The sequence below is a fragment of the Lathamus discolor genome, chromosome Z, assembly GCF_037157495.1.
Source record: "Lathamus discolor isolate bLatDis1 chromosome Z, bLatDis1.hap1, whole genome shotgun sequence".
Lineage (NCBI taxonomy): Eukaryota > Metazoa > Chordata > Aves > Psittaciformes > Psittacidae > Lathamus > Lathamus discolor.
This window is the reverse complement of record NC_088909.1, coordinates 87,794,056-87,821,237: the sequence shown is the minus strand read 5'-3', so window position 1 is coordinate 87,821,237 and position 27,182 is coordinate 87,794,056. Positions and strand designations below refer to the sequence as shown.

At 40.1% G+C, this 27,182-nt stretch overlaps 1 protein-coding gene and 1 long non-coding RNA gene across 3 annotated transcripts in view; one reads left to right on the top strand and one right to left on the bottom strand.

The window, feature by feature from the left end:
• The window catches only part of MAST4 (microtubule associated serine/threonine kinase family member 4), a 111,479-nt gene extending 86,522 nt beyond the window's left edge, over positions 1-24,957 (top strand). The window contains exons 17-27 of the mRNA XM_065664024.1: positions 2,104-2,205; positions 6,362-6,484; positions 6,731-6,843; positions 8,772-8,899; positions 9,002-9,234; positions 10,943-11,143; positions 12,968-13,197; positions 14,957-15,079; positions 16,866-17,002; positions 17,665-17,843; positions 18,665-24,957. Coding sequence (XP_065520096.1) covers positions 2,104-2,205; positions 6,362-6,484; positions 6,731-6,843; positions 8,772-8,899; positions 9,002-9,234; positions 10,943-11,143; positions 12,968-13,197; positions 14,957-15,079; positions 16,866-17,002; positions 17,665-17,843; positions 18,665-22,533 — 5,438 coding nt within the window. The 3' untranslated portion in view covers positions 22,534-24,957. The remainder of the gene's footprint in view (positions 1-2,103; positions 2,206-6,361; positions 6,485-6,730; positions 6,844-8,771; positions 8,900-9,001; positions 9,235-10,942; positions 11,144-12,967; positions 13,198-14,956; positions 15,080-16,865; positions 17,003-17,664; positions 17,844-18,664) is intronic.
• On the bottom strand, positions 8-27,088 carry LOC136006041 (uncharacterized). 2 transcript variants are annotated; one of them, XR_010608954.1, is made up of 7 exons: positions 24,649-27,088; positions 16,837-16,942; positions 6,278-6,417; positions 5,853-5,949; positions 4,723-4,836; positions 1,465-1,650; positions 8-65 (listed from the first exon to the last, which is right to left on the bottom strand). It is a non-coding gene; the product is annotated as an uncharacterized LOC136006041 (long non-coding RNA). The 2 variants fall into 2 exon arrangements; XR_010608953.1 differs by lacking the exons at positions 8-65; positions 1,465-1,650; positions 4,723-4,836; positions 5,853-5,949; positions 6,278-6,417 and having other exon boundaries at positions 11,233-16,942.
• Positions 27,089-27,182: the final 94 nt, after the last annotated feature.

Sequence of the window (27,182 nt, the reverse complement as noted above, 5' to 3'; positions counted from 1 at the left end):
CAAAGCCCCTTTTGTACTTGAGATGCTGTCATTATCTTGCTTTCCTCTGTATGAGAAGCTGAAAGCTGAATTTGCTTGTAAATGGTAATGAAATGGATTTGTGTGTTGCCTCTAGTATATGACCTCTTTATACAACATCCTAGCTGTTCATGGATTTATAACCATGTTGTTTTCTGATGTGATACACCAAGCTCTGAGCGGAAAGGAGAATCAACTGTTTAATTAACGCAAGCAGCAAATGCTGGCTTTGTTCTGAATGCCTCATGGCTGCAATGCATATTCATGCTTTATTTTCCAAATCAAATTCAAACTGCAATGGAAGCTGTAGGCAGGCAAACATGAAAATATCTCATGTTTTTATTGCGTTTCCAGACATGTGCGCATGTGTTTTTATCCTAATGCTCTCTGATTGGGAGAACAGAAGGGAATAGTCTAAAATCAATGACAAAATTTGCACTTTAGACTTTATTTTGCGTGTGGCAGTAATTTTAAATTTTGGAAAACAAATTATCATGTGTTATAATCTAGCTGATACTTTTGTAAATAACCTTATCCGTTTGAATGTGTCCATTTTATCTTCCAGAAATTGTAGAAGTGTAAGTTTGTAAACCTGATCTGTTCCCCCTGGTTCTCCAAGCCTGTTGGTCAGCCTAGTTTCCTGTTTTGATACTGACTTATCAGTTTCTGTTATTTTAAATATCCTTACCTTCTGAAGCCATTCCTGCAGTGTCTGCAGGAGAATTCTTTTGTTGGATAAGTTTCCTATGCTAAAATATATGGTCCAAGGGTATAAATACTAAAATACATGCTAAAATATATGGTACAAGAGTATTCAACTGTAAAAGCTGTGTTAAAAGAACCCAATCCATAGCCTGGGTTTTTGTTCAGTTTCTGTGGGTGAAATTCTATAATCTAATTTAAAATCTTGTTCCCTCATATTATACCTTGCTCCTTCTTCATTGCAGGTTGCCTTCCCTGCCCCCAATCTGTATAAGTACAGCTATGGCAGGCCTCGGTATAAATAAATTTAGATGCTTAAAATGTTAATTAAAATGTTAAAAATAGTGCTTCAGAAACATTTATGCCTCTTATTTCAGTACCTTTTGTTAAACTCTGAAATACAGCAATTAAACTTGCGTGTAGCTTCTAGTGGTTATTTCTCCAATTATGATAATTTTTAAGGAAGAGTCTATATCATACAATGACAAAATCCATAACAGTCTTCTCTGGTTTTTGAGCATCCTGTTTGTCTGATGCCAAAATCCTTTTACCTCTTATGAAAATTCGGCAGAATTTTGTCTAAACCTGCAGTATATTACATTCTTGGAGGCAGCTTCTGATAGAAATCGGACAAAACTTGCTGTGTAAGCTTGTTACAAAGTTCATGTTCATATTGAAACTGGCACAATTTTCCATTGTTTAATTGAAATGAAAATTTGGCAGAATTTTTTTTTTCAGCCTTACCTGAATACTGCAGGGTTTAGTGTCTTGGTTGCATGGTTTAGGTCCAACTTGCTATGAAGTGCAAAAGCTTTAGTGGTAGAAGAGTCAGTAGAGTGAGGTGCAAGTATGCAGCACTTGGAAGAAAGCTCCATTGGCATATATCTTTCCAGAGCAGAGTCCAATACCTTGGCCGTTAGTCATGGAAGTCTGCTAGCATTAAAAGAGAAAGATTGCAGATGTGAGCAGTGACTGCTAGGCCAGGTCAGCTGTGTCCTTCTTAACAGCAATTTCCATGGAACAGAACTAAAATTTAAAGCATGATTTGGGTGGGGTGGCCAGGGAGAAGGGACAGCATACAAGTTTTGCTCATATTTTGCAATAGTTTTCCATGAGTCAAGCATTCCTTTATTCTGTTGTTAAACAGTTCTGGGTGAAAGGATACTTCCGAGGAAAATAGGAACATACATTCTCATGAACAGCGTGTTCATGGAGTTTGTATAGAGAGTAGGAAGATCAGAAGTAATTGGTATGCAACAGAGAGCAACTTGAAAAGTTGCCTTAAGTCAGCTTTACCAATAGCTTGCTATGAGAGCTTTCAGAGTTTCTGCTAAGTGTTGGGATCAGACTTCAGTACTAACAAACAACTTCCTGTTTTGCTAGATGAAATCAACTGGCCTGAAAAGGATGAAGCACCACCTCCAGATGCCCAGGATCTGATTACCCTGCTGCTCAGGCAGAATCCATTGGAAAGACTGGGAACAGGTTAGGAGGCCCTGGTTTTACATTGTTAGTGTGCTGGAAATGGTTTGTGTACTTGGCATTGCGAGTTTTTGTTCACCTATTTTTTGCTCGGGAAATACCTATCAGGACAAGTAGCATGACAACATGCCGTGATAGCAGATGATGACTGTCCTTTCTTTGAAGTTTACATAGATGTGGTCATTTGCAATTACTCTTTTAATTCTCTACATAAACCATAAATTTTTCAAAGACCCAGTTAGCTGTTGGATATTGTTCTTTCATGGATACAGCATTAAATAACATAGAAGTAGAGAAGAGGAATCAATACACAGCTAATGCTTCCTTTTGCAGAAGTATCTTAGCCTAGCAAATTAGTTCCTCCAGGCTTTAGGGTGGATTATGGGTACTCTAACCAATTGTTCAGAAATGACTGTCTGAAGTTGTATTGTGAAAGGTCTTGTTGTAATTCAGCAAGCACTAATGCCTTGCATGAAAAAGAACAAAACCCTTAGTGTGAATGTTAAGGAATTAAATGGGTATCAGTGGGAACACAAGCTGTCACCTTATTCCCCTGTGGTCATTCAGTGCTGTGCTCTTTCCATTTTGAGAGAAGAACCTCTTAAAAATGGAATGAGCATGTGGTATTAGGAGCATTGTTTTCATTAGCCTAAGCAGGCTCATTGTACCTTTATGTAATAGAACTTTGTTAGTTGATGGAACAGGATTTTTCTGGGAATTGGATGAGAGGCACTAATGAAGAATATTGCACATGGTTTTTGGAGTGTTAATATATGGAAACCCCTGTCATTGGCAGCCGTTGCACTGGCCAAAGCACTACATAAGCACAGCAAAAAAGGCTTCCTGTGCAAAAGAGCCTGAATGTAAAGGTATAGTCTTATTTATGGTGAACACTGTATGCCATGAATGGAAATACGTGGGGATGCTAAGGAAACCGAGTGGCAGGTTGAATCAGCATGAGAGTACTTGGAAAAGTGCTGCAAAACTGAGTCCAGTGTTCAGATTGTGCTCTGTATTTTTAGAGCTAACATAAACAGGAGCTTTAGAAATCAGTTTATAACTGGCCTTACCACTTTCACTTGGGGGGAGCATGTGTATAAAACCCAGACCCCAAGTACTGTTGATGTGGTCCCACATGATAAATCTTCCTTTGGGACATGGCGACATGACTTGAGATGAGGGAACTGCATGTCCCTTGCTTTGTGAGAGTCTGAGATCTGTATGGACAGGCCTTAGTCTTCACTGTAGCTGATGGTCAGGAATAAGTGACATCCACCAAAGTTTGATTTCTCCCTTGCCCTGAGTTGAACAAGAGTGAAGCAGATGTCTTGTCCTAATCACCTTCTCTTGTTGCTGCCTGCTTCATCTGCTACTAAGGGCACCACTGCCAAAGGCAAAATAAAGAGCTGCAACTAATTCCATTCCTTTCTTTTACATATATTCCTTTCAGGCATTGTTGTTTCATTGCCAAGATGCTTTTTCCTGGTAAACAGCATTAATTCAAGGCTGTGAGCCTCCCTGTGAGAGGCTGGGTCAGAAGTAGATTGCAAATCCTTCCTGTCTTGCTACAGCTGGTTGGGAAAGTGAATTGGCTAGAATGAGGCTGTCTTAACTACTGTGATGGTCAGTGCCAGCACATGGAACATCTGTGCGGTGGCTGATTTCTTTAAACTGTTCGTGGTCACTCAAGAGCTGACAGCCTGAAGAAGGAAATTGGGAAGCCATTTCTTTGAAGCACAGAGGGATGTTTAGAAGCCACAACAAAGTTGTTGTTCTTTTTTTTTTTTTAATGTTAGAAACCACTTCAAGAACAGAGACTGCAATGTGACAGGTCCCACAGGGGCTCTGGAAAAAACAGCAGTTTATCCCAGGCTCCACCATGCATTTCAAATAACAGTACTGTCTGTCTAATACGCATTAGCTAGCTGCATAGCACTCTGTGAAAATCCTGATTGTGTATTTGCTCAGGAGACCTGAGCGGCATAGTTAAGTTGAAGGAAGAGAGATAGATACTATGCTTGTTTTGAAAAAGGAAAATTACAGAAAAAGGACCTCTTAGGGTTTGAGGTGTCTGATACCAATCAAGAATTACACAGTTCAGGTGTAATATCCCTTTGCTGTGCTTAAGAAAAATATTCTCTCCTTAGCTAGTGACTTTCAATGAGATGTGATTCTGGTTTTGTTCAGGAATATTTGGGATTTTTTACTCTTTCCCTGCTGCAGTTAGAAAAGCAAAGAAGCAACTTAAAAATCTTGAGACTGAGTTGGAGACCAATCCTGGAGACTTGAGAATTTTTCAGTGGGTCTCTGCTGACTTAGCTTTGGCATAACGAATCATAGAATCATAGAATAGTTAGGGTTGGAAAGGACCTCAAGATCGTCTAGTTCCAACCCCCCTGCCATGGGCAGGGACACCTCTCACTAAACCATCCAACACAAGGCTTCATCCAACCTGGCCTTGAACACCACCAGTGATGGAGCACTCACAACCTCCCTGGGCAACCGATTCCAGTGTCTCACCACCTGAATGCTGTATCATTGTAGTGGATTGATCTTCGCTGGCCACCAGGTGCCCGCCAGACTGCTCTGTCACTCCTTCCTCAACTGGACAGGGATGAAAATGCATTTAAAGATCTGTGGATTGAGATAAGGACAGGGAGAGATCACTCAGCAGTTAATGTTACAGGCAAAACAGACCTGGCTTGGGGAAACTAGTTTAGTTTATTGCCAGTTAACACTGGAGTAGGATAATGAGAAATAAGAACAAACCTAAAAATGCCTTCCTTCCTCCCCTCCCTTCTTCCTCGGCTCAACTTCACTCCCAGTTTCTTTGCCGCCTTGCAAGTGGCATAGAGGCACAGGGAATGGGGACTGCAGCCAGTTGATTACATGTCTCTGCTGCTCATTCTTCCTCATACTCCCACATTCCAGTGTGGGATCCCTCCCACAGGAGACAGTCCTCCGCCAACTTTGCCAGCAGAAGCCCTTCCCATGGGCTGCAGTTATTCACAAACTGCTCCAGTGTGATTCTTTTCCATGGAGTCACAGCTCCTGCCAGGAGCCTGCTCCAGCAGTGGCTTCTTAGGGGGTCACAGCCTCCTTCAGGCATCCCCCTGCTCTGGTGTGGGGTCCTCCAGGGACTGCAGGTGGAGATCTGCTCCAGCATGGGCCTCCATGGGCTGCAGGGGGTATGTCATCCACCATGGACGTCCATGGGCTGCAGAGGCACAGCCTGCCTCACCATGTACTACAGGCTGCAGGGCAATCTCTGCTCTTCTGCCTGGAGCATCTTCTCCCCTCTTCCAGTGACCTAGGTGTCTTGCAGAGTTGCTGCTCTCCTCTCTATGCTGTTGTGCAGTAGTTTTTTTTTTTACTCTTTTGTGAATGTGCTATCCCAGGGGCGCTACCAGTGTCACTGATGGGCTTGGCCCTGGCCAGTGGTGGGTTCATCTTGGGTCTGGCTGGCATTGGCTCTGTCAGACATGGGGGAAACATCTGGCATCTTCTCATAGAAGCCACCCCTGCAGCCCTCCACTATCAAAACTGTGGCACATAAACCCTGTACAATCCAGCTAGCAGTAATTCTTGCTGCTGCAGTTTACCTGTTCAGTTTTTAGGGTTAGATTAATGCTTGTTAATAATATACTCACCCAGCCCCCCAGGACAAAAATTCCAGTATTTCATTGTGTTCTTACAGCTGCTTCTTAACTTGAAACTAGTTTGATTGTGTAACAAGAAGGGAGTAATCTATAAGAAGATAAATTATAGGGTATTTCCTATTAAGAATCATTTTCATTACTTTCTAACTTACGCTTACTCATCTAATACACATACTTACATTTTTATGTTTACTACATATTGTGCTTCTGACTAAATTGTCACGGAAAGATCATAATCGGTATATCCAGAAAGACAGAAATGTTAAAAGGGGGAAGATGATAAAGCAATGCAATGCTACTGAAGAAACGGCTACAACAAAACAGAGACGAGGAGGTGCTCTGATAGGATTAGATTCTAGTGGAAATGGCTAGTAGATGTTCCTGCCTAAGGACTAAGGCTTTCCATGATAACTTACATTTTTTGGCCAGGGGTTTGTTTAGGTGAGTAATGTCAAAGGATGTGGTATCGTTTGCTCAGTGTTTTTCTCTGGCTCCCCCAGGTGGTGCATATGAAGTAAAGCAGCATCAGTTCTTCAGGAGCCTTGACTGGAATAGCCTGCTGAGGCAGAAAGCAGAATTTATTCCACAATTGGAGTCTGAAGATGACACAAGTTATTTTGACAGTAGGTGTTTGATGGTGTAAAAAAACCTGTGAAGAGCACCTTGTTTAAGTAATCACTGCCTTTTGACTTTTGCTTGCTGCTTTGGAAACGTCCTTCATCAGAACCACTGGCAGCTTGCAATTTCACTGGTGGTTTGACATTTCAGCAATAATAATCTTGGGAATAAAATTACTCTTTTCATTTAATATTAAGCTTGGTACCCCTTCTTTATGATAAATTCACATACTTTATTTCTGTTGTGTATAGCTCGTTCTGAGAAATACCACCATATGGAAACTGAGGAAGAAGATGATACTAATGATGAAGATTTTAATTTGGAGATAAGACAGTTTTCTTCATGTTCACACAGATTCTCAAAAGTAAGTAAAAATTACTGTATTCTTAATATGTGTTTAGATAAACATTTTGCTACTTCTAAAGAGTTTGGAAACAATATGGAAGAAATAGGACATTGTTTCTTCAAGAAATGTCAACTGAAACTGAGCAAAAATTAAATGAATACTGTTAAAACACGGGAGGATTCTATAGGAAGTTATCTCTTGAATCCTTAAGAAGGTAATAGAAGGTTACATGAATAGGTTGTTATATTTCTATAGCAAATTTATAATAGCATAGGAGAAATTCTAGGGGAACTGTTCTGTTAAATGCTAGTACATGTTCATTACATTGATTTCCTTGTATGCAGTTTGGATGTTGCTCCAGTTGTGTCCTATGTATCTGCCAGGTGATGACATAACAAAGATTACAGTAGTAGCCTACAGTAGCTATTAGTTAAATTACATTAGACTGAAAAGAAAAAGCAAAGTAGTGGTTAGCATGAGGTTTGGTCATGGAGAGATGTGGATTTGAGGGAGTGCTTTGAATGCTAGGAATTGAAGGTAAAACTGACTGCCCAAAGGGTAATATACTTAAGTAGTTGAGATGAGGTCCAATTATTGCTGGATAAGGGGTGCCAGTAGGAAAAGAGTGGACATGCTCAGAAGGGTAAATTGGCAGAAAATAATGGAAGTGGAATACCTAATGAGTGTGCTTCTAGTCTTAGCATAGCATCCAGAAGTGATTTTCAAAAGCTTTCTATTAAAAAACATTTCTTTAACTCACTTTAGGGACTGTTTAAAGGTACTTGGAAAGTCTGCATTTGTATCATGATTGTCCTGGGTTATGTTTTAAAGAACTGGTGGATTTTATGGTGGCTTTGCAGTACCATATACATATTGTATCTGTGATAACATGAAAGAGCAGAGACAGGAATCGTGGATGTAGTTATCCTCATTTGGTGTGGACTCCTCATTTTGACTTGGTATGTTTCAAAATCAGATATTAGGAAATGACACAGTCTCTCTGGGGACAACTTGGATGAGGGGCAGTGGGCACAAACTGAAACACAGGAAGTCCTGTCTGAAGACAAGGAAACACTTAACTGTGAGGCTGATTGAGTACTGGCATAAGTTGTCCAGAGAGGTTGTGGAGTCTTCATCCTTGGAGGTCTTCAGAAGCCATTTGGATATTGGCCAGAGCAACCAGCTGCAAGTTGACCTTGGTTGTGTGCAGAGGGGTTGGGCAATATGACCTGGTAGAGGTCCTTCCAACTGCATTTTGTGATTCTGTGAACTTCTGTCCTTTTCAAAGTTCTGTACCACTGCAATAGTTTGGTTTGTTAATGTCATTATGTCATTGCATCTCTAGCTGTGCCTCTCAGGCTGTAGAATATACAGCTGATAATTTGTGTATGCTGTTTGTTAGCTAAGCAAACAACAAACTTCAGAGATCAGAGTTTATTTCCTCTAAGTCCTTTAGCCAAGTAATTTTTTTCTTAACTTCAAAGTCAATTCAGATTAATCTTTCAGTTTTCCACACCTGACTGATAAATGCTAAGTATCTTAGGGTTAAGGTTTTTTTACCTTGATTTTTTTTTATGGTTGTGAATTAATTCAAGATGTGCGTTATCCTGGGTCTTAGAGACCCCAAGGCTATGGATTTTGTACTCTCTTGGTTCACACAGTGAAATGAGGAGAAGGTTTATAAATCTCTAATGAGAATAGATATTATTCATGATCTTGTACATGAGAAGGAAGAAAGCAAAATAGGAAAGCATTTTAAGAGCACAAACTTTGGAATTTTAAAAGGCTCAAGAAGCTTGAAGTTTGCACTCTGAAATACTGTGTGAGCATTTAGAATCACAGAATTGTTGAAATGTGCTTTCCTGCATATCTTTTTCTGTCAAATACATCAGCAATGACTTGGGGTTTTTGTTTATTTGTTGTTGGGTTTTTTTTGTCTGCAATAGGTTTTTAGTAGCATAGATCGAGTTGCTCAAACGCAAGGTGAAGAAAAGGAAGATGCAGGAGACAAAACAAAAAGTGTGACGTTGCCTTCTGTGGAATCTTTAAGCTGGAGTTCAGAATATTCTGAAATGTAAGTAGAAGGAGATACTGGAAGTGGCCCATGTCCTGCTTGCCAGGTGACAGGCCTCCTTATCTAAATAACTGCATGAGTGTTTGTTTATTTTTAATGCAGACAACAAATATCTACATCTATCTCCTCTGACACTGAGAGTAACAGGCAGCGTTGCAGCTCTGGTTTGCTTCCAAAGTTGTCCATATCGGCCGAAGGAGAACACGATGATTCTGCTGGCTTAGTAGGACCCCGGGAGGAACAGGAAAAGCCTGTGTTTGTGAGTGAGGAAGTAGTGCAAGATGAACCTGAAGTAACCACTCCAGCAAGTACGATCAGCAGCTCCACTCTGTCAGGTAGTCCACAATGGGTTCTTTTGACATTAGAAACAATTATGGGCCTTCTTTGTTTAGCAGTAACATTCATGGATTTAAAAGTCAGGTATTTCAGAGCTGCTTTGAAAAATAGCCGTAGTAAGAGAGGTCTCGTTTGGGCTTAGGCTCAAGCTAATAAAATCTTGTGAAAATATGTATGAAATCTTCAACATTTTTGGAAACACCACTGTTTGGAGTTAACCCACAGAGGGGCTTCTCAGCAAGTGAATAAAACAGTGACTTGACCACTGAGCCTTTGCAGGATGCTTCTGTGGTAAAAAGGGGTCTTAAATCTCTTAAGCACTTAAAGCACTATTTTTATCTTTCGTCTCTGAAGTTTTTTTTTTTGAACATCCTTCAGTGGACCTGTATTACTGTTCTCCATGCTATACCATTGTGTGGTTCTAATTAAGACATCTTAATGACACACACTTTTCTCAACTGGTAGGATTGTCTTTGACTTGTGGAAGTCATTTTTGTCATTAGGAGTCTCAAAGGAAGTGTTGTAAACCATTCCTTCCTTAATTTATTTGCTCTTTGCATCCTTCTCTGAGCTGAAGTATTTGCATGCATTTCAGTAGGCTCCAGGGCCCTACCATCTTGCTTGATTTATTCTTTCAGACAAGAGCTTTATATAACTATTTGGAACTCCTGATACTTAACACAGATCTAGGCCTATATCAGTTTCATTATTGTCCACAAATAGGTTCCAGTTACCTTCTCTATACATTTACCTGTCTTCAGCTTACGCCTCTTTTCTATCTCACTGAGTTTTTTCAAGGTAGCTCTTTCAATTCCCGTACTCCTGCTTTCTCTTGTAGTTCACATTTTCCTTTCCCTTCCTCCTCTCCATTTCTGGAAAGATAAATTTCCTCAGGCTCATCCAGCTATACAGCCATATTCATCTCCTCTTGGCGAAAACCTTGTCTGTGCTGTATTCAGAGTCGCTCACTGCCTGTGTTACAGTGTTGGCCTTAGCATAGCAGTCACAGTGATAACTCAAAGTGATCCACTTCTGTTACACTGAAGAATAACTTCATTTTTTTTGTTCCATTAGCAATGTGATATTCAGTGACCTTAAACTAATACTAGGAATTTCTATGCTGTGTCTTTGAATAGGCCACCTACCCTTGCCACGTGAGCATTTACGGTTTTTTTCATTGTTTGAAACATTGCTGTCCTTCCTCCATTCAGTGTCATTGAAGTTCATTACCTATGATAGACTAATACAAATGTAGTTGTAATGCTGAGTTTGGTGGTGAGAGGTATCTTTCTGCTTTGTGATAGAAAACCACTGAAAGAATAAAAGGAAATAATAATAATTAAAATTATGCTCGGTGTTTTAATGATTTTTGGAAAACTTGTGAAGCTGATAGCAACTTATGCAGGATTAGAGCCTTTCATTTACTTCAGGAGGAATTCACGTGAAAGATAGATGTATGCTTAAGTTGGTGAGTGCTTCGTACAGAAATACCAAACTTGCTTCATTTTTAGTCAGTGGCTGCAAAAAACTGTTGCTTCAATTCATTTTGTTAATGTTTATTCATTCTTGAGTGCAAAAAAATTACTCAGATTTCTGTAATGTAGTTTTATGAACTTGAAAGAAAAAATCCTATGTCAGAGTTGCACCATTTCTCCTCCCTGACCCCCAGTTTTCCCTCAACATGTTTGTCCTTTCTTCTTTGTACAGTTGGCAGTTTTTCAGAGCACTTAGATCAAATAAACGGAAGAACTGAGAGTGTGGACAGTAGAGATAACTCCTCAAAGCCACCCAATGAAGTTGCATCTCACGTGGCTCGCCAGCGATTGGAAAGCACAGAGAAAAAGAAGATCTCTGGAAAAGTGACAAAGTCCCTTTCTGCAAGTGCTTTGTCCCTCATGATCCCAGGAGGTAGAGATAAATCTTTTTGTTTTAATTGTTACGATTTAATCATATGTGATGGTGTATGATGTAAATGCAAGACTTTGGAGAGGCCAGAATAAATTGTGTCACACTTTATTTCTCTTGTTCACATGTGTTACTAGATGGTACAGTTTTGTCAGTGAGTTACAGTGGTCACATTACAGCTGAAGGACCTTCTTTGACAAGAGAAAATACAGCTTTGTGGTGACTACTTTGTGTTTGACCATGTACGTGCACAGCAGGATGCAGGATTCAGTCTTTGGCCCATCATACAGTAGGGATGTAGCTGAAGTTTTAAGTAGTTTGATGTATGCAGCTGCAAGAATAGCTGTTTGTTACAACAGCGCTTTCAGCCTTACTAGGTCTTCCTCTTCTCCCATAAGGAAAGGTGATAAGCCAGAAAGATTAGCTGTCACAGGAGCATGATACAGACACAGGTAATTACATAGCCAAGAAACACACCAGAGTTAGTCATCAGTTTGTACTCTAGTAGTTCACAGTTGTCAAGCAAGAATCACTAAATTCAGAGATGATACATGCTGAGTTACTTATTTTCAGTTACTGAGTTACTTCCTTTCAGTTACTGAGTTACTTCCTTTCAGTTACTGAGTTACTTTCTTTCAGTTTAATCTCAGCATTGTTCTATAAAATACAAACTTAGCTTTAGTTACGCCTAAAATGTTATCATATCTGTATTAACCAAAATCTTATACATTAGCTGTACTTGCTGTCAAAAAAAACCTTGCTTACTCATATTTATTCATGAAGTAAACTACAGCAACAGACAGCCAGTATTCCTGAACTGAGTCATATAGCTGAGAGTCACAGGGCATGTCCCAGGCACAGTAGAAGGCAGAGTGTGGGAAATCTGGGCATGTTTCAGAGCTAGAAGGTGACAGTGACAGCTGACCTTAGGGCTTGGCTGTTCTGTGGGATTTCAGTTATTAGCCTAGTGATACTGATCTCTGGGAGCCTCTGGTGACTCGGATTCAGGCAGTAGTGCTTCTGCTGTCAAAGCATATCTGCCCTCACATGACATGGCTTGGCATGGAACACCAAACCTGGGTTGCATTCCTTTGCAGAGCTTGTCACCCTGTTACAGTCACCAGAGTATGTTTATGCTGCTGCAGTTGTGTTTACATTTGCACAATAATGAGCACATAGTGATTTCAAAACGGTGAAATAAAATTAAGCTGTAACTGGTGCTGTTGTTGCAAGAAATTCTTGTGTTCATACATAGTGTAGCAGAATGTAGAAGTGGGGCCTTATTATAAGCATTGAGTTACTGTCCTATATACCAGTATGTGGTTTAATTACATTAGTCTTTATCTGTATGTGTATGTAACTGAAACAAAATAAAACCCAAAACCAACACAAACCAAACAACCCCAAACTCAAACTAGTGCTTTATTTATCATTGCTGGATGATTTGGGGATGGCTTTGGGTGTACTCCTCAAATAATACCTGCTACCAAACTCTAGTTTTTTTTTTTTTTTAATGAGTATTTGTTAGGAAGAAGATGGAATTGTTCTTTGAAAGTTAGCAATGAATGTATTTCCTTTCTAAAAGGAAATGCATGTAACAAGGCAACCTTTGCATTAAAAAATGCACTTTACAGGGGAAGAAGCTCTAAGATCTGATTGTTTGTTAAACAGGTAGGATAAACACTGATGGAGGAGGAGAGTGCTTATGTCAAAATTTATCACTTTCTTTGAATAAAGATGTCATAAAATTAAGCACATTCCCTGTTCTGTGTCTGTATTTGTGTGTGCTCAGAATGTACTTTAAATAGTCAGGTTTTTTTCTTCCAGATGTGTTTGGTGTTTCCCCTTTGGGAAGTCCTATGTCACCTCATTCCCTGTCATCTGATCCTTCATCCTCCCGAGATTCATCTCCCAGCCGTGATTCATCAATTGCTGCTCCAAGTCCTCATCAACCGATAGTAATTCACAGTTCAGGAAAAAAGTATGGCTTCACTATCCGAGCAATCAGGGTTTACGTGGGCGACAGCGATATCTACACTGTACATCATATTGTTTGGGTAAGATAATACATTTTTTGCCTGTATTCAGCCACAGAAAACAGTAATGATGAATCTTCTTTTGAATTTTTTACCTGTGGTATCTGTTTGTTGACTGTTGCTGCGTAAATCATGATGATGTGTCAAACAATTTGCTTAGAATGAAATTTGTGCCTGTACACAAGGCTGGTGTTGACTGTAGGGACAACACAAGCTACCACATATGATGCCCTTCCACATCGTTCTGCACTTTTCCTTTTGGAAAGTTTGGCAATTGCGAATAGGCCATGTATTAAGTTCAAAGTGCTGTGGCTTAGAAATCCAAAGGGTTGGTGCAGCCCCTCTTTGACTGAGGGCAGTATCTGCAAAGCCAGGAGATGGTAAACAGAAATAGTTGAAATACACAGGGAGTCTATTAAACTGCATCAATTAAGGGATTAATGAATTCAGTGGTATTTTGCTAGACACAAGTAGGCTGATCTCAAGCACTGGCTTTCCTCTGTGTAGAAATGTATAAATCATTTGGAATTGTGCATACTTCTGAGGGCTAGGCACGGGAAAAAGGACCTGACTGTCTTGAATGAATCCTGTATTTTTCATTCTTTCTTCACAACTAATTTCAAGTGGGAGACAGTCTAAAAGAAAAGGCAAGTTCTTTCATTGGTTTTCAACCTCCTTAATTGTAAAATAAATATGTATTTATGTAAATATATATATACATTTTTTATTTCATAATTGAGGTTGATAACATCGTGTATTTTAAATCATTTATATATTATACATGCATTAATATTGTGTGTGTATAAAATATTTAAAAAACCTTAAGTAATTTTGAAAAGTTGATTACCACAAGTTACAAAATTTTGTACAGTGCTATGTTTTAAGTATGTATTGTAGATTTTGAAGTAGCAATGCTACTGATGTGGTAGTGTATTACTCATTTTTCATTCATGTTGTTTACCACTCAGACCTATTAATCCATCAAGAACATTGAATGTAGAGGAAGGGGTACATTTGATAATGGAATAAACAGAAAAATTGTTTTTCTTGCCACTAGTTTAGCATCACCATTAGTGAAAGGAAGAGAATAAAATGGTACACTGCAGTAAAAGTGAAACCTTAGTTTTTTTCAAGACACTATAGGTTTCTTGGGATTAGTTCCATAAGCATTGTAAGCTTCAGTGGTGGCTGCATGCCTTAAAATTCTTCAATTACAATAAATTATTTAACCCCTCTTAAGAATAATTTGAAATTCAGTTTGTTTTGGTCTGTCATCCCCTTTGTGATGTACTGTTTCCTCTAATGGACAGCCTGGTGAATTTGATCCAAATGAAAGCAATCCTAAACTATATGCTGGAGTTATTTTTTTGTCATGATTAGGGTATTTCATATGACCACTGTGTTAATGACACTTCTCAGTGTCCCATGCTAAAAGTCTTGATTCAGTTATGACATTTTGCCACGGGGAGTGAATCGCCCCTTCTCTGTCATGCATGAAAACTGCCCTGCTATACAGACCTTCCATACTAGCAGTGGCAACAAGCAGTGTTTCAGTGAGCTTTGGAACACCCCATGTAAGTATAAAGTCTGAGTAGGGTAGTTGATGGTGAAATGGCTGGTCTGATTTTTTTTTTCTTCCTTTGTATAACTTAATATCTGTAAGTTTCCTTTACTATTGACTTGATGTAGAAGGATTTCAGTAAACAAAGCCTGATCTTTAAAGTAAGAAGGTTAAACAGGGGTCCATTTTGTGTATATTCTCTTCATCTCTGATTTCCAGAATGTGGAAGAAGGAGGTGCGGCTTACCAAGCAGGTTTGAAAGCTGGAGACCTGATAACTCATATCAATGAAGAGCCAGTGCATGGTCTTGTTCATACGGAAGTCATTGAGTTGTTGATAAAGGTAACTGTTGAATAACTGGGATACCGAAGTGCTTGCTGTTTCGACGGCAAGCACTGACAGCAAACGGGGTTGTGGGGTTATGTTGATTTCCTTTAGAGATCAGTTACTGGATTTTGTAGTTGTTCAAATACAAGCTCTAAGGTACTATAGCAAGCACAGCTCTGGAGAAAGGTCAGTGACTTCATATATCATGCTATGATTTGAGTTTTTATGCAGCGAACTGGCACTGCTGCTGAAATAGCTGAAGTACTTTTGAGGCAGTGACACAAAGAGATATCCCTGTCTCTCAAAGTTTATCATTTTCAAGCACTTTTTTTAATTCCTCAATCTTCACTAGGTAATTCAGTCTTTTGATGATGAAGCTACTTCTTGTCTTCTGCTTTTAAAGTGATATCAGTGAGGAAAAGTGATAGCAAAGAATATGAAATATTTTTCACCTACTGTACATGAACTTGCTTTTCATAATCTTGAGGACCAAAAGGTTTTTCTCATGTGGCCAGAGATGTCCAACAAGAGCTGCTTTGCTTATCAAAGTTCTGATCCTACAGTTGGACTTTTATGAATAATCTATCAGATTTGTCTCGTGTGGAGTTTTCAAAGATCTATCCTATTAAAAAATGATAGGTTTTCCTTAAAAACAAACAAACCCCCAACTTTTTAAATGAATAATAGTGTCTTTGCTTTTCACTGTAGGTCATTGTATTGCAGGTTTTATGAACTCTTTTAAGCATAGATGAACATAGGTCAGAATTATTTTAGACAGCTGTATATTTATTTCCTATATTATTAACAATTTATGGTTATATGCAGAGCTTTGCTTGTGAAGGGAGCTTCTTGATCTTGACAGAAGATTGGAAAGCAGTGAAGTAATGGGGAAATAAGAATAGCTGAGGAAAGATGCAAAATACAGTTTTCCTTCTCTGAAATCAGGAAAAGCTTCCAAGTTTTCCAATTTTATAAGAAAAGTGTAAGAGAAAATTCTGTAATTTTAGGCAGTTGGTGTGCACTTGTTTTCTGTGTCAGATACAGAAAAAGAGCAACATAACAACCCTGCACAGTACTTACAAGAGTAAACTCAAAATGAGAAATGGTTGAATGTGCTGTATCAAATTAATTTGGGCTATTGGAATTACTTTGAAAAGAAGTTCACTGCTGTGAAATATAGTGGTGGGCAGGACATACGGATTTTTAAAACATAATATGGATATTTCCAGTTTGTTTTATTGAGTCATCTGTTCATGCAAATGGTCCTAAAAAGCTTAATTATATGTATTATCTCTTTTGAATCATAGAATGGTTAGGGTTGGAAAGGACCTTAAGATCATCTAGCTCCAACCCTCCCAAGATAAAAGAATTGTTTGGGATTCATATTGTCAAATTCTCCATCATCATTCTAGCAGTTGGTATTCTGAGGCATGAATAGCAAGTGAATGGACCACAGGGCAGTGACAGCTGTTCTTTGTGGCAAACTTTCTGTAGACACTTTCAGCTTTGAAAACTGCAGTCTTGGTCTTTTCTTGTATAGCTACAATTACTGGAATTTCTTCTCGTCCTGAAGCTGGAATGGAGGAAGTTGAGATTTGGCAAAATTTAAGAGTTGTCCAGCCATCATTTATCTGATGTAAATTGAACTGGCAATGTCTGTACAGGGGTTCGTACACTAACAGCTCTTAGCTTTGATGATGGAGTCCTTTCTCATTGCATTCACATTGGTGGTGTAGCTTCAATTTAAGGCAAAGTTGTTCTGTATTACTCACACTTAAACGTTCCTCCTCCTTTTTGGCAGAGTGGTAACAGAGTCTCAGTAATGACAACCCCTTTTGAAAATACTTCAATCAAGACAGGACCTGCCAGGCGAAACAGCTACAGGAGCCGAATGGTCAGGCGCAGTAAGAAAACCAAGAAGAAAGAGAGTTTAGAAAGGTGAGTAGTGCCTTTGTCTCATGTTTACATATGTATATATATACATAACAATTAATATAAAGTGTGAAGTTAGAGTTCTCTCCCTTGTCTTCTCCATCCTTTTACTTCTCTTGAGATCCTATGGTTGTAACATGTCCTTCCAATTCTATTTTGCCTAAGTTAGGTCTGTTAAAATAATGCCTAAAAATTTTGTGTGGCGTACCCATAGATAAGAGGAAGAAAGTAAATAATTGAGAATGCATCTTAATTAGGTTTATCTTTTTTGTACTTCTTCAGTTAAACTTCCCAGTGCTAAGTTTATGGGCGTTTTTAGTTTGATACAAATCACTAGTAGATTCTACATATTTCTTCAGTTTTGGTGGGCTCTTAAATTAAAAAATAACATTTATACTCATAAGGGGCAAACTATTCTTCTGAAATACAGTGAGTAAATTTTAGTACAGATTTAGTTACAATATCAATCCCAGCTATTGAGAAATCAGGGTATATTCTAAACATCATTCTCTACACTGTGATCATTTGCTTTCATGTAAGCATAGATTTGATAGTTGCTTTTCTGGGGTAATGGGAGGAGGAAGCAATGTTGGTTTTTAAGAGTTTTGCCTGGTGTAATAGTATCTTCTGTGCATCTTCTGATTAATGCCATGCTCTTCTCATACTAGGAGAAGATCTCTCTTTAAAAAGCTGGCCAAGCAACCCTCTCCTCTTCTTCACACCAGCAGAAGTTTCTCCTGCCTGAACAGATCCCTTTCATCGGGGGAGAGCTTGCCTGGATCCCCAACCCACAGTTTGTCTCCTAGGTCACCAACCCCAAGCTGCCGCTCTACTGACTTTCCATCTGGTGAGTGTGGAGGACTGGAGGGCAGAGGAAGAGGACGTGAAGTGTATTCTACTTGAGAGCCCCCCAGATCTGTTATACTCTGCTAAGGGTAGACAGTTCTGACAAGCATAATCATTAAACAGATGGTTTCTGTCTGGAAAAGGTTAAATGATTCTGGATGCAAAATCAAAGGTGTTTTCATGATCTAGTAGCACCTAAAGGGCTGCTAGGTTTGTCCTTGAGTTTAAATCCAAGTCCAGTGCTGTAAGTTGAGTAACAAACAGTATGAGATCTGAGTATAAGGTAGAATCTTGTGTAGGAGAGGCTGATTGATGAAAGAATGAAACTGCGGAAAAAGTTGCTATATAATGGAACTAGAATGGGCACTCATAAATGCAGATTTATTGCTGAAAAGGTAGGCTGGGTTCTGAAATATGCATTTTTATGGCTCCTGAAAGTCTGCTGCTTCTTCCTGTTGTATTTCTGACATTATTTTAGTGTATACTAAATTTAACTGCTGTTGTATGATCCTTTGACAAACTTTAATTATTTGGAAAGTCTGATCATTGCTTTGAAGTGGCAGAAAACAGTAACTATTCTATTTAAATAATAAGTGGCCATTTTAAAAGTGATGAGGAACAAAGGAGGAAAGAGACAAATAGCAACATAATTGGATTGATCAGGGTTTTACAGTCCAGTCACTCAAAACCTTCCAGATTTTGCAACATAGTGAGAGCAAATGGCACATAAGCCTTTTGAACTGGTGCAAGTTCTGTCTCTCACTGAGAATTTAGACAAGATTAAAAAATATTGCTAATCTTTTTTGTTTGTTCTTTTTGTAGGTACTAACTCTTCCCAGAGTAGCTCCCCTAGCTCAAGTGCTCCCAATTCTCCGGCTGGTTCAGGGCACATAAGACCCAGCACTCTTCATGGCTTGGGTCCCAAGCTTGGTGGGCAAAGATACAGATCGGGAAGGCGCAAATCAGCTGGCAGCATTCCTCTCTCTCCTCTTGCACGGACACCTTCTCCCACACCCCAGCCAACATCCCCTCAGCGATCTCCATCACCATTGCTAGGACATTCAATTGGAAACACAAAAATAGCTCAATCTTTTCCTAGCAAAATGCACTCACCTCCAACTATTGTAAGGCATATTGTTAGGCCAAAGAGTGCAGAACCACCAAGATCTCCACTATTAAAGAGAGTCCAGTCTGAAGAGAAACTTGCTCCCTCTTACGGCAGTGATAAGAAACACTTATGTTCACGGAAACACAGTCTGGAAGTGACCCAAGAAGAAGTGAATAGAGAAATGTCCCAGAGGGATGTAACTCTTCAGAGCTTAGAGGAGAATGTATGTGATGTGCCATCACTCACACGAGTCAGGCCTGCAGAGCAGGGCTGCTTGAAACGACCCATCTCCCGAAAATTAGGTAGGCAAGAATCCATTGATGAGCTTGACAGAGAGAAGTTGAAGGTCAAGATAGTTATGAAAAAACAAGATTTTGCTGAAAAAGCAAATGCTGCGGTACATGAATGTGGCAGTGAACCAGAAAATCCCAGTACCGTAAGACTGGAAGAAAGAGACAAAAAATCATTCCAGAAGGTTTTAGAAAGATCAAATCAGTTTGAAACAAAAATTGTTGCTTTGGAGACCCAGTCAGCTGGTGGCATACTCAAAGACACCCTTCAAAAGAATGCAAACTTAAGATCAAATGATGGTGTTGCTTTAGATTCACAGATGCTGTGTCATGGGCCTTTGCCTAATGAACTTGGTTATATTTCTTACGACTTCAAAAGAATTTCCCCTCCGTGTACGCTGCAAGATGTTCTGCCTCAGTCCACTGACAGGATGCTAAATGGAAAGGGAGAAAACACAGATAAGAATGTACCAACAAAAGAATTTGTCAAATTTGAAAGACTAGATGGTAAACTTGTAAATATTGATTATCTTAGAAAGAAAATGTCCATTGAAGAAAAAGATGACAGTGTCTGTCCCATGCTAAAACCTAAATTGACATCAAATGTTCATGAATGCCTTCAACTTAATACAGGAAGACCCATAAACATACAGCAGGACTCCACTGCAGTTGCTGATGGTAGGGCTTTTATTGGCAATGCACATGCTGCTCAGATTAACTCAGTTTCTTTTGTTCCTCTCAAGACCTTGAATGGCCGAGCAGACATGAGTGTGGAAAAGTCAGGCCTTATTTCCACTGAGGCTCCTGTCAGAAAAAGTCCCTCAGAATATAAACTTGATGGGAGGTCTGTTTCCTGTTTGAAGCCAATAGAAGGCACACTAGACATTGCCTTACTTTCTGGCCCACAGGCTTCAAAGACTGAACTGCCTTTGTGCATTCTGCCAGAAGGACAGAGCACCAGTGGTGATGGGGGATCTCCTAAAGCCCCAGCACCACAGGGGAGTGGTGGGAAGGCAGAACTGGACTGTCAGAAAGAGCAGTTAAGTTATTCAAAATCTGGCAAAGTCAGTGTATCAGAGCCTCAGATGTTGCAAACAAGCAAGAGTTCTCCAAATTTGCCACTCAACCCTGTGGCTGCAGAAGTACTGACAGAGAAAAAGGTTTCTAGCCCAGCTACTAAAGTCAATATTCCTGTTACTGACACTGTTCAAAAGAAAGACATCTCCCCTTCAAAGCAGAAAGACAATTCAACGGAGGTGAAGTCATGGGTTACTCCAAGTCAGAGCATTAAAACTACTCAAACATACTCCAAACCTTCTGCTGTCCTAAGCACTCCTGAAAAAGCTGTAGGAAAAGAGAAGCAAATGCAAAAGGAGTTGCCAGGCAAACAGCCAGTGGCCCAGGGAAGTTGTGAGCCTATTTCTGCAAAGGTGGAGGTGATCAAAGAGATGTCGCTGAAGGTGTCTGTCTCAGATGTCCTGATAATGAGCTACTCTAAAAGCAGTGAGAAAAATTGCGCTGATTTTGCCATTCCACCTCAGATGCGAGGAAAAGTGCGAACAGCTGGCCCCAAGGCCCAACCTAAGGATGGCAGAGAGTCACTGAAACAGCGAGGTACAGATGACAGCAGTGTTGCTAGTAGTTTCATGGAAAGGGATGTAACCAAGCAGAAAGTTCTCATTGAATCTAAGAAAACTATTGCAGAGTCAAAGATTGAAGCTCTTCCATCCAAACAGACTGTGCAACCCTCAATGGACTGTGGCCCGAAAAATGAAAAGACTGCGCCAGTTTCCTCTGTGCAGAAAGACAATGCCAAAGATTTAGGAACAAAAGATCAGAAACAGCTCACTGACATAAGGTTTCGTACTACTGAGAAAGAGCAGTCCAGCCAAGTTCCTCAGCAGCAACTTAGCACTTCAAGCTCCCCTGCTGTGAGAGACGCTGTAAGCAGAAAATGTGCTGTAGATGTTCATGTAGGTGCTCAAGAGCACGTGAAGCCTGCTGCCACCTCTGTGGAAAGCAGCAGTAATAAACACAGGCCAGCCTCTGATACGAGTTCCTCTAAGGCTAAGTACTTGGATAAACAGACACAGTCACAAAAATTCACTCCAACCATAAAAGAAAAGGAAACTACTATTCAGGTGTCTACCACCTCCCGGAAAGATGGGAAACATGCCAGTAAAAATGTGCTAGATCCCCTTTCTTCTGTTTCGGGATCTGTGAAAAAAATGACCACTGAACATGGGCAGGCTGAAAGGCCTATGAGTTTGGAGCATGGCTCAGTAGCCACCCTGCAGATGAGCAGTATCACTCCTGACACCAAACCCAAATCTTCTACTGTCGGCCCCGTATCAGCAGGCCCAGAGAGTTCTAAGCAGGTGCAGAGGCAAGAACCGGGAGGCTTGGAGGGATATGCTGATCAAAAGCAACTTCGTCTCAGTGAAAAACAAACCATGTCTCCAAAGTTTTCCACTGTGAAAGACCCTCCCTTGCTGAGCAAACAGGCAGACAGGAGTCCTAGTGCTGAGATGATCTCTGCAGACAAAAGACCTGAAGGAAAAATACGCACTGACGCACTTTATGTTCAGCTTGACAGTGGGAGAGTAGAGCCTACCCTTTGCCTCATGAACTGTGATGCCAGAGAGAAAGGAGCAGAAAAAACAACTGCAAGTAGCAAAAGCTCTCAAGATTCAAAAGGGAAGGGACAAGTTAATCAAAAACAGCCAGAGGATGCAAACAAGCGGATCACAATGTCACCTGCCAGCGGGCAGAGTTCTTGTCGTGTGGCTGCAACACCAGGAAAGCCGCTGACTTGTTCAGCCAATTTCTCTGAATGTAGACAAGAAGTCTCTGTTTTGTCTTCACTGAAGAGTGACGCATCTTCTACAAAGGTTAAAGCAGGTTCACCTGAGCTTCCTGCAGCCTGCAAGGAACTAAATAAGAAAGGCACCTCTTCCGCAGGGAGCGGTAAGGCAGAAATGACTAAAAGCATTTCACTGATGGCCTTGCACAGTGTTGCTGTTGTAGCAGAAGCCCACCACCCTGCTTCAAACCTTGGGGGAAAGCCTGGAAGTCAAGAAAAGTCTTCTTCTGTTAACACTGGGGATGTAAAGGGGAAAGACGCTGTTCAGACTCATCAGTCTGCTTCAAGAAAACAGAATGTAGGTAAAGATCTGTCCAGATCAGCAACCACACCTGACCGCCCAAACGCACTTTCTGACGACAAAGATTCAGCTCGGCAGCGGCGAGGAAAGGAGGCTCCACGGAGCAGTCCTCACAAAAAATCCTGTTAACTGTAAGACCTGGCCGGTGTGAATTCTAGACTTGCTGAACTAATGTCAATATATTGGACTGCCTTTAAACCAGCACTGTGTCTTGTCTTTGTGCTGCGAAGCTTTCATGTCACTGAAGAGCGAGAATAAGGGGATATATAAAAACAGGACTTTTTTTTTCTTTTTTTTTTCTTTGTTATTTTCGAAATGCCTTCCCAATTGTAACCGGTAAAACTGTTACCATATAGTATTTGTACAAGAATACCTTTGCAGCTGAGAGCTGTTGAAGAAAAGATCTCCTCTGTAAATACCTAGCAATGTGTTTGGGGGTTGAATGTAGCATATATCCTTTGCTGCTGATTGCATTGTTTACTCTTCCCTTTTTTAAGATAGTTACTTTGCCACTTATCTGCCATGCTCAAATATAAACACCAAATTACTGAAACTCTGACCTGGCATGGACATGCACAAACATTGGTCTGACTGGAAAACAAAAACAGGCCACATTTTTACTTGCTAAAATCCTAGAGGTTAAAAAATTACTAGTAGAGAATAAATACAGTTACTTATTGTGAGTTTTTACATGTATTTTTAATAATCTAATTTTGATAGTACTGTACCTGGTTGACTGATTCACCAGGTCTAACACAAGACCTAACTGCATCTCCCTACTGCACAAAGCCTCTTAGAGTAGGTGTCATTAAAGCTGCAGGAGGACCACTTGGTTATGAAGGCATCCCAGCCAGAGTTGTGTTCTCTGGTGAAATGGTGGTTCTCATCTTGTTTGTTGGGAGTGTGTTCTATGACCTGCACATCAAGGCTGAGACTGAAGCACATGCTGTGTGCTTCGTTTTTGCTGCAGTTCTCTCTTGAGTTCCCTGAGCTTTTTTGAATTCAGACCCTTGCAGCGTGAGGCACAAGTATAAGCACATGACTTGCAGTACTAGTATGTTCATCCCTGGTTTAGTACATTTAGAGAACACATATTATCATGGCATATAGGTCTGCATAGTTAGCTTCATGCAGTTTAGCTTTTTTTTCTGTTTTACAACAAGGTAAAAAGGAAAAAAAGCTGGTTTACTATCATCTTCAGAAACATTCAGGACATCTGATACGTTTTAATACATAGCTGGGGCCTTATGTTGTAGACTTAACTTGCTATTTTTAGCAGGTGATTCTGGGTTTCACATTAATTTCTAAATGCATTGAGTAGCTCCATATGTTTCATACAATAACCTTTTTATTTGTATGCAAAAAATACTGTAATTATAAAAGAAGCATTTTGTAACAAAGGAACCTGTTGGAGCTATTTGGTGCTAGAATGTGACTGTCTTTTTACTTTTGCTAAGCCTTATTTAAATTTTGTATACTGTGGAACATGTAGACTTCAATCATTTTAGCATGGAGGTATTTAGTTTGTTTTGAAGGATGAAAGGTAAAATCTGAAACAGAAGCACTACAAAGTGCCCTTGCAGATGCATGTTTTTTAATGATTGGGATCAGTAGAATGGTGGTTTTGCTTATGTCTGTTCTGTGTGCCCACAGTAGAGCTAGGCCCTTTCCGTTTTGTCAGGGCTTATGGATTGTCTTTCTGTCTCAAAAGCTAGAAAATTATTCCTAAAAGCACAGTGTAATCTTGACTTGGAGGTTTGTATGACAGACAGTGTGCAGAATTAATTTCCCTCTGGTGAAAACTCTATTATACTGATTAGTTGATTTAGATTACAGCAAACCTCTCATGGAAAGATAATATCACAAGTCCTTCTGATTTTTCATGTGGCACTAGTACATTCATACTGCCTTTGCATTCACAGAGGAGCTAGTGAACAATGGATAATGTTTCTTTGGCAGTTTTAAAGATAAAATGGTCTCAACATTTACAGTTCATCTGTGCTTTAGCAGTTACTACAAATAAATGCTAATGCACTTCAAAATAACATTTCTGTCTGGAAGGTATTTCTTAGTTTACAGTCTTATGCATTTTTTCAGCTATCCTTTTGTTTCCTTTAAAGTACATCTAGCTTTCTGTTTACAGTAACCTTTATGTATATTTTGTATTGCTCATCATCACTTCTGACAACTAAGTTCTTTGCATTTTGGAAGTGTAGCAGTGCTTAAGCTTGTGTTATGTAGTACCTGTTTGTTGGTGTTTACGTTATCAGTGAGCTGTTAGAGATCCTCCTGCCCGTGTTCTACTTGGTCAGTCTTTATGTGATTGTAGATCTGATGTGTTCTTTTGTAGACTTCCTGCTGTAGATTCCTCAGCTTACAAAAAAAAATATCAAGAAAAAAAAAGAAAAAAATTGTTAGGGTCTGTGCAATAAAGTGTTTGCAGTCTTATTTTCTCTGAGAAACTCCTTATGGATGTCATAATTGTTATATATTGAACACGATTATTTATACTTATGCAGTTGGATAACATTGAAATAAAAATTCAGCATGAAACGCTGTTGTGTTAGCATTTCTCCTTGAGCTGTTTTCGTTCCTGTAACTTAGGACACATCTCTGCTGTGCTTGAAGGTGGACAGTTTTGTATTCTTTCCTCTGGGGCCAGCTCAGTGCACCCCTTAAAGTACATGCTGCTAAGGATTTTGCATGAGGAAATGTAGTTCAGTCTGAAGACAGAGGGCTGTATAGCTGAGTATCTTGTCTCAGTGGCTGAAACTGCTGATGTGCTGTTCATAGGTAGGCACATGGCTATTCTGGAGGGCATACCCTGACCAGTAAGTTAACAATGTTGGCAGGCTGTAATGTGACATTTAAATCTTTCCTCTATAATGTATATAATCCATTACAATAGGAGCAGTGTCTATTAAAATACATACATATTCACTATTCCATTGCTGGTAGCTCTGCATAGCTGTCTGGCAGGGATTTAGTTTTGTTCACATTTTGCTATTGCATTGTTTTCTCTGTGTTTTCCCCTGTACAAAACTCTTGCAGTAGTGTTACAGCATTGCTTTTGCTGCTTTGCTCTCTATTTGAAAGTAGTAGGTGAGGGAAAGCTGCAGGTCACACTCAAGCTTTCCAACTTGCTGCAAACCAGCAGAAGGCAGATAGTCTGTGAAACTGGTGCACTGCGAAGGGGAATGATGAGTCTAGGAGGGGAGATCGGCAGTGGGGAAGCCAGCCCAGAGGATGTGAAATGACCAGAGTTAAGGACTGGCTTGCTGTGCCATCCCAGGCTGTGGACAGCAGCAAACGCCTTTGTCCAGGGAGGCATAGAAACCTGTGTGCCCTGAATGAGTCTCCATACTGTTTGTGGCCAGAGGAAAGGGGTGGTGTAGCGGGTTTGTGTTGAGGAAGAAGTCAGGAGAGAAAGTTTACTGGTATTGTCTGGCATAGCCTGTCATCCTCACATCTACTGTTGTAAGAAGAGACAGCATCTCACCTGAAATAGGAATGGTTTCATGGTCTGAAAGGGAAGCGCTAGCACCCTTTTTCAGCACTGAACTCCCAGTATGCCGTGCTCTGTATTTTCCTCTTATGTAGGTTGCAAGATGTAGCAAGGATGTCAAGCTTGGATTCAGATGGTAGCTCAGACAGAATAAATCATAGGACATGAAGATACTGGGGGGTATATGGACAAATGCTCCAGCTCATGGCTTGGGATTTTTTTTTTTTTTCCACTGACTGTATCTGTAGTCTAGTATTTTGGTTAGCCCTGACCAGCTCAAACTCCCAGACATCGGCCAAGGGTGGGTTTGAATGACCTGAGGGTAGGAAGCGATGCTAGGGGTTGTGGTTCAAGCTACAAAGAGTTGAGAGCATCAGGAAGAGTGGAGAAGGCTGTAGAGTAAGACTTAATGTAGGTAAGTACTAGTACACAGTAAGCCCTTCAAAATGTTAGGTGTGAATTAAATACAGGGGCAAGAGGATGTTTGAGAGATCTGCTGGAGAAGGAGGTCATCTGCTGCTGGGGGAAAATTTCTGTAGTATTCACCAGTTAAGGATGTGTGGTATGAGTGAGTGGTTGGGAAGGGATCTTGCCTGCTCTTTTTCCAGGTTACAGGCAAGATCAGGGCATAAGAAAGTTCTTAAAAAGTGCATTAACAACATCAGGGATTTTTTCAAGTCCACAGATGTAGAAATTGGCCTCTTCAACCATCCTGTCCAAAGTAAAACCTCCTTAAAAATATTGAATTGCCTCTAACCAATACTATCTTGTTTAAACTCAGTTGAGGAAGAAAGAACTTGGCTTTTGAGTCTTGATTTCTCCAATTGAAATAAAGGTAAGTGCTCTCTGACATGTCTTGTTAGCCAAGATCTGCTCAAGTTTTTTTTCTGTATGTAAGTACAGGTAACAAATTTTCCTTGGCAGTTTCATGTTGTGTGGTGACTTCAGTGATATCTGCAGTCCAGGAGCCAGCATGGTGATGAGTTCAAACCCATCAGGCACCACTCACTTCAGGCAATTCCCCTGTTCTCTCTGTATGATGACTCCCCAGCTGTATCTGAAAATATCAGAGATAAAAGGCTTGACTAGGAAACAAGGACTGCATCAGACCAGAGCTTGATGGGGTAAACAAATTCTATAGAGAGTAAGAGATCTACTGTCTCTTGCCATTTACGTGCTCACCACTATACTTCAAAAAGTTTTAAGATATAATCTGGATGGATTGGTGTATTGTAGCCACATACAATTTTTTCTTCAGAATAATCGATACCTG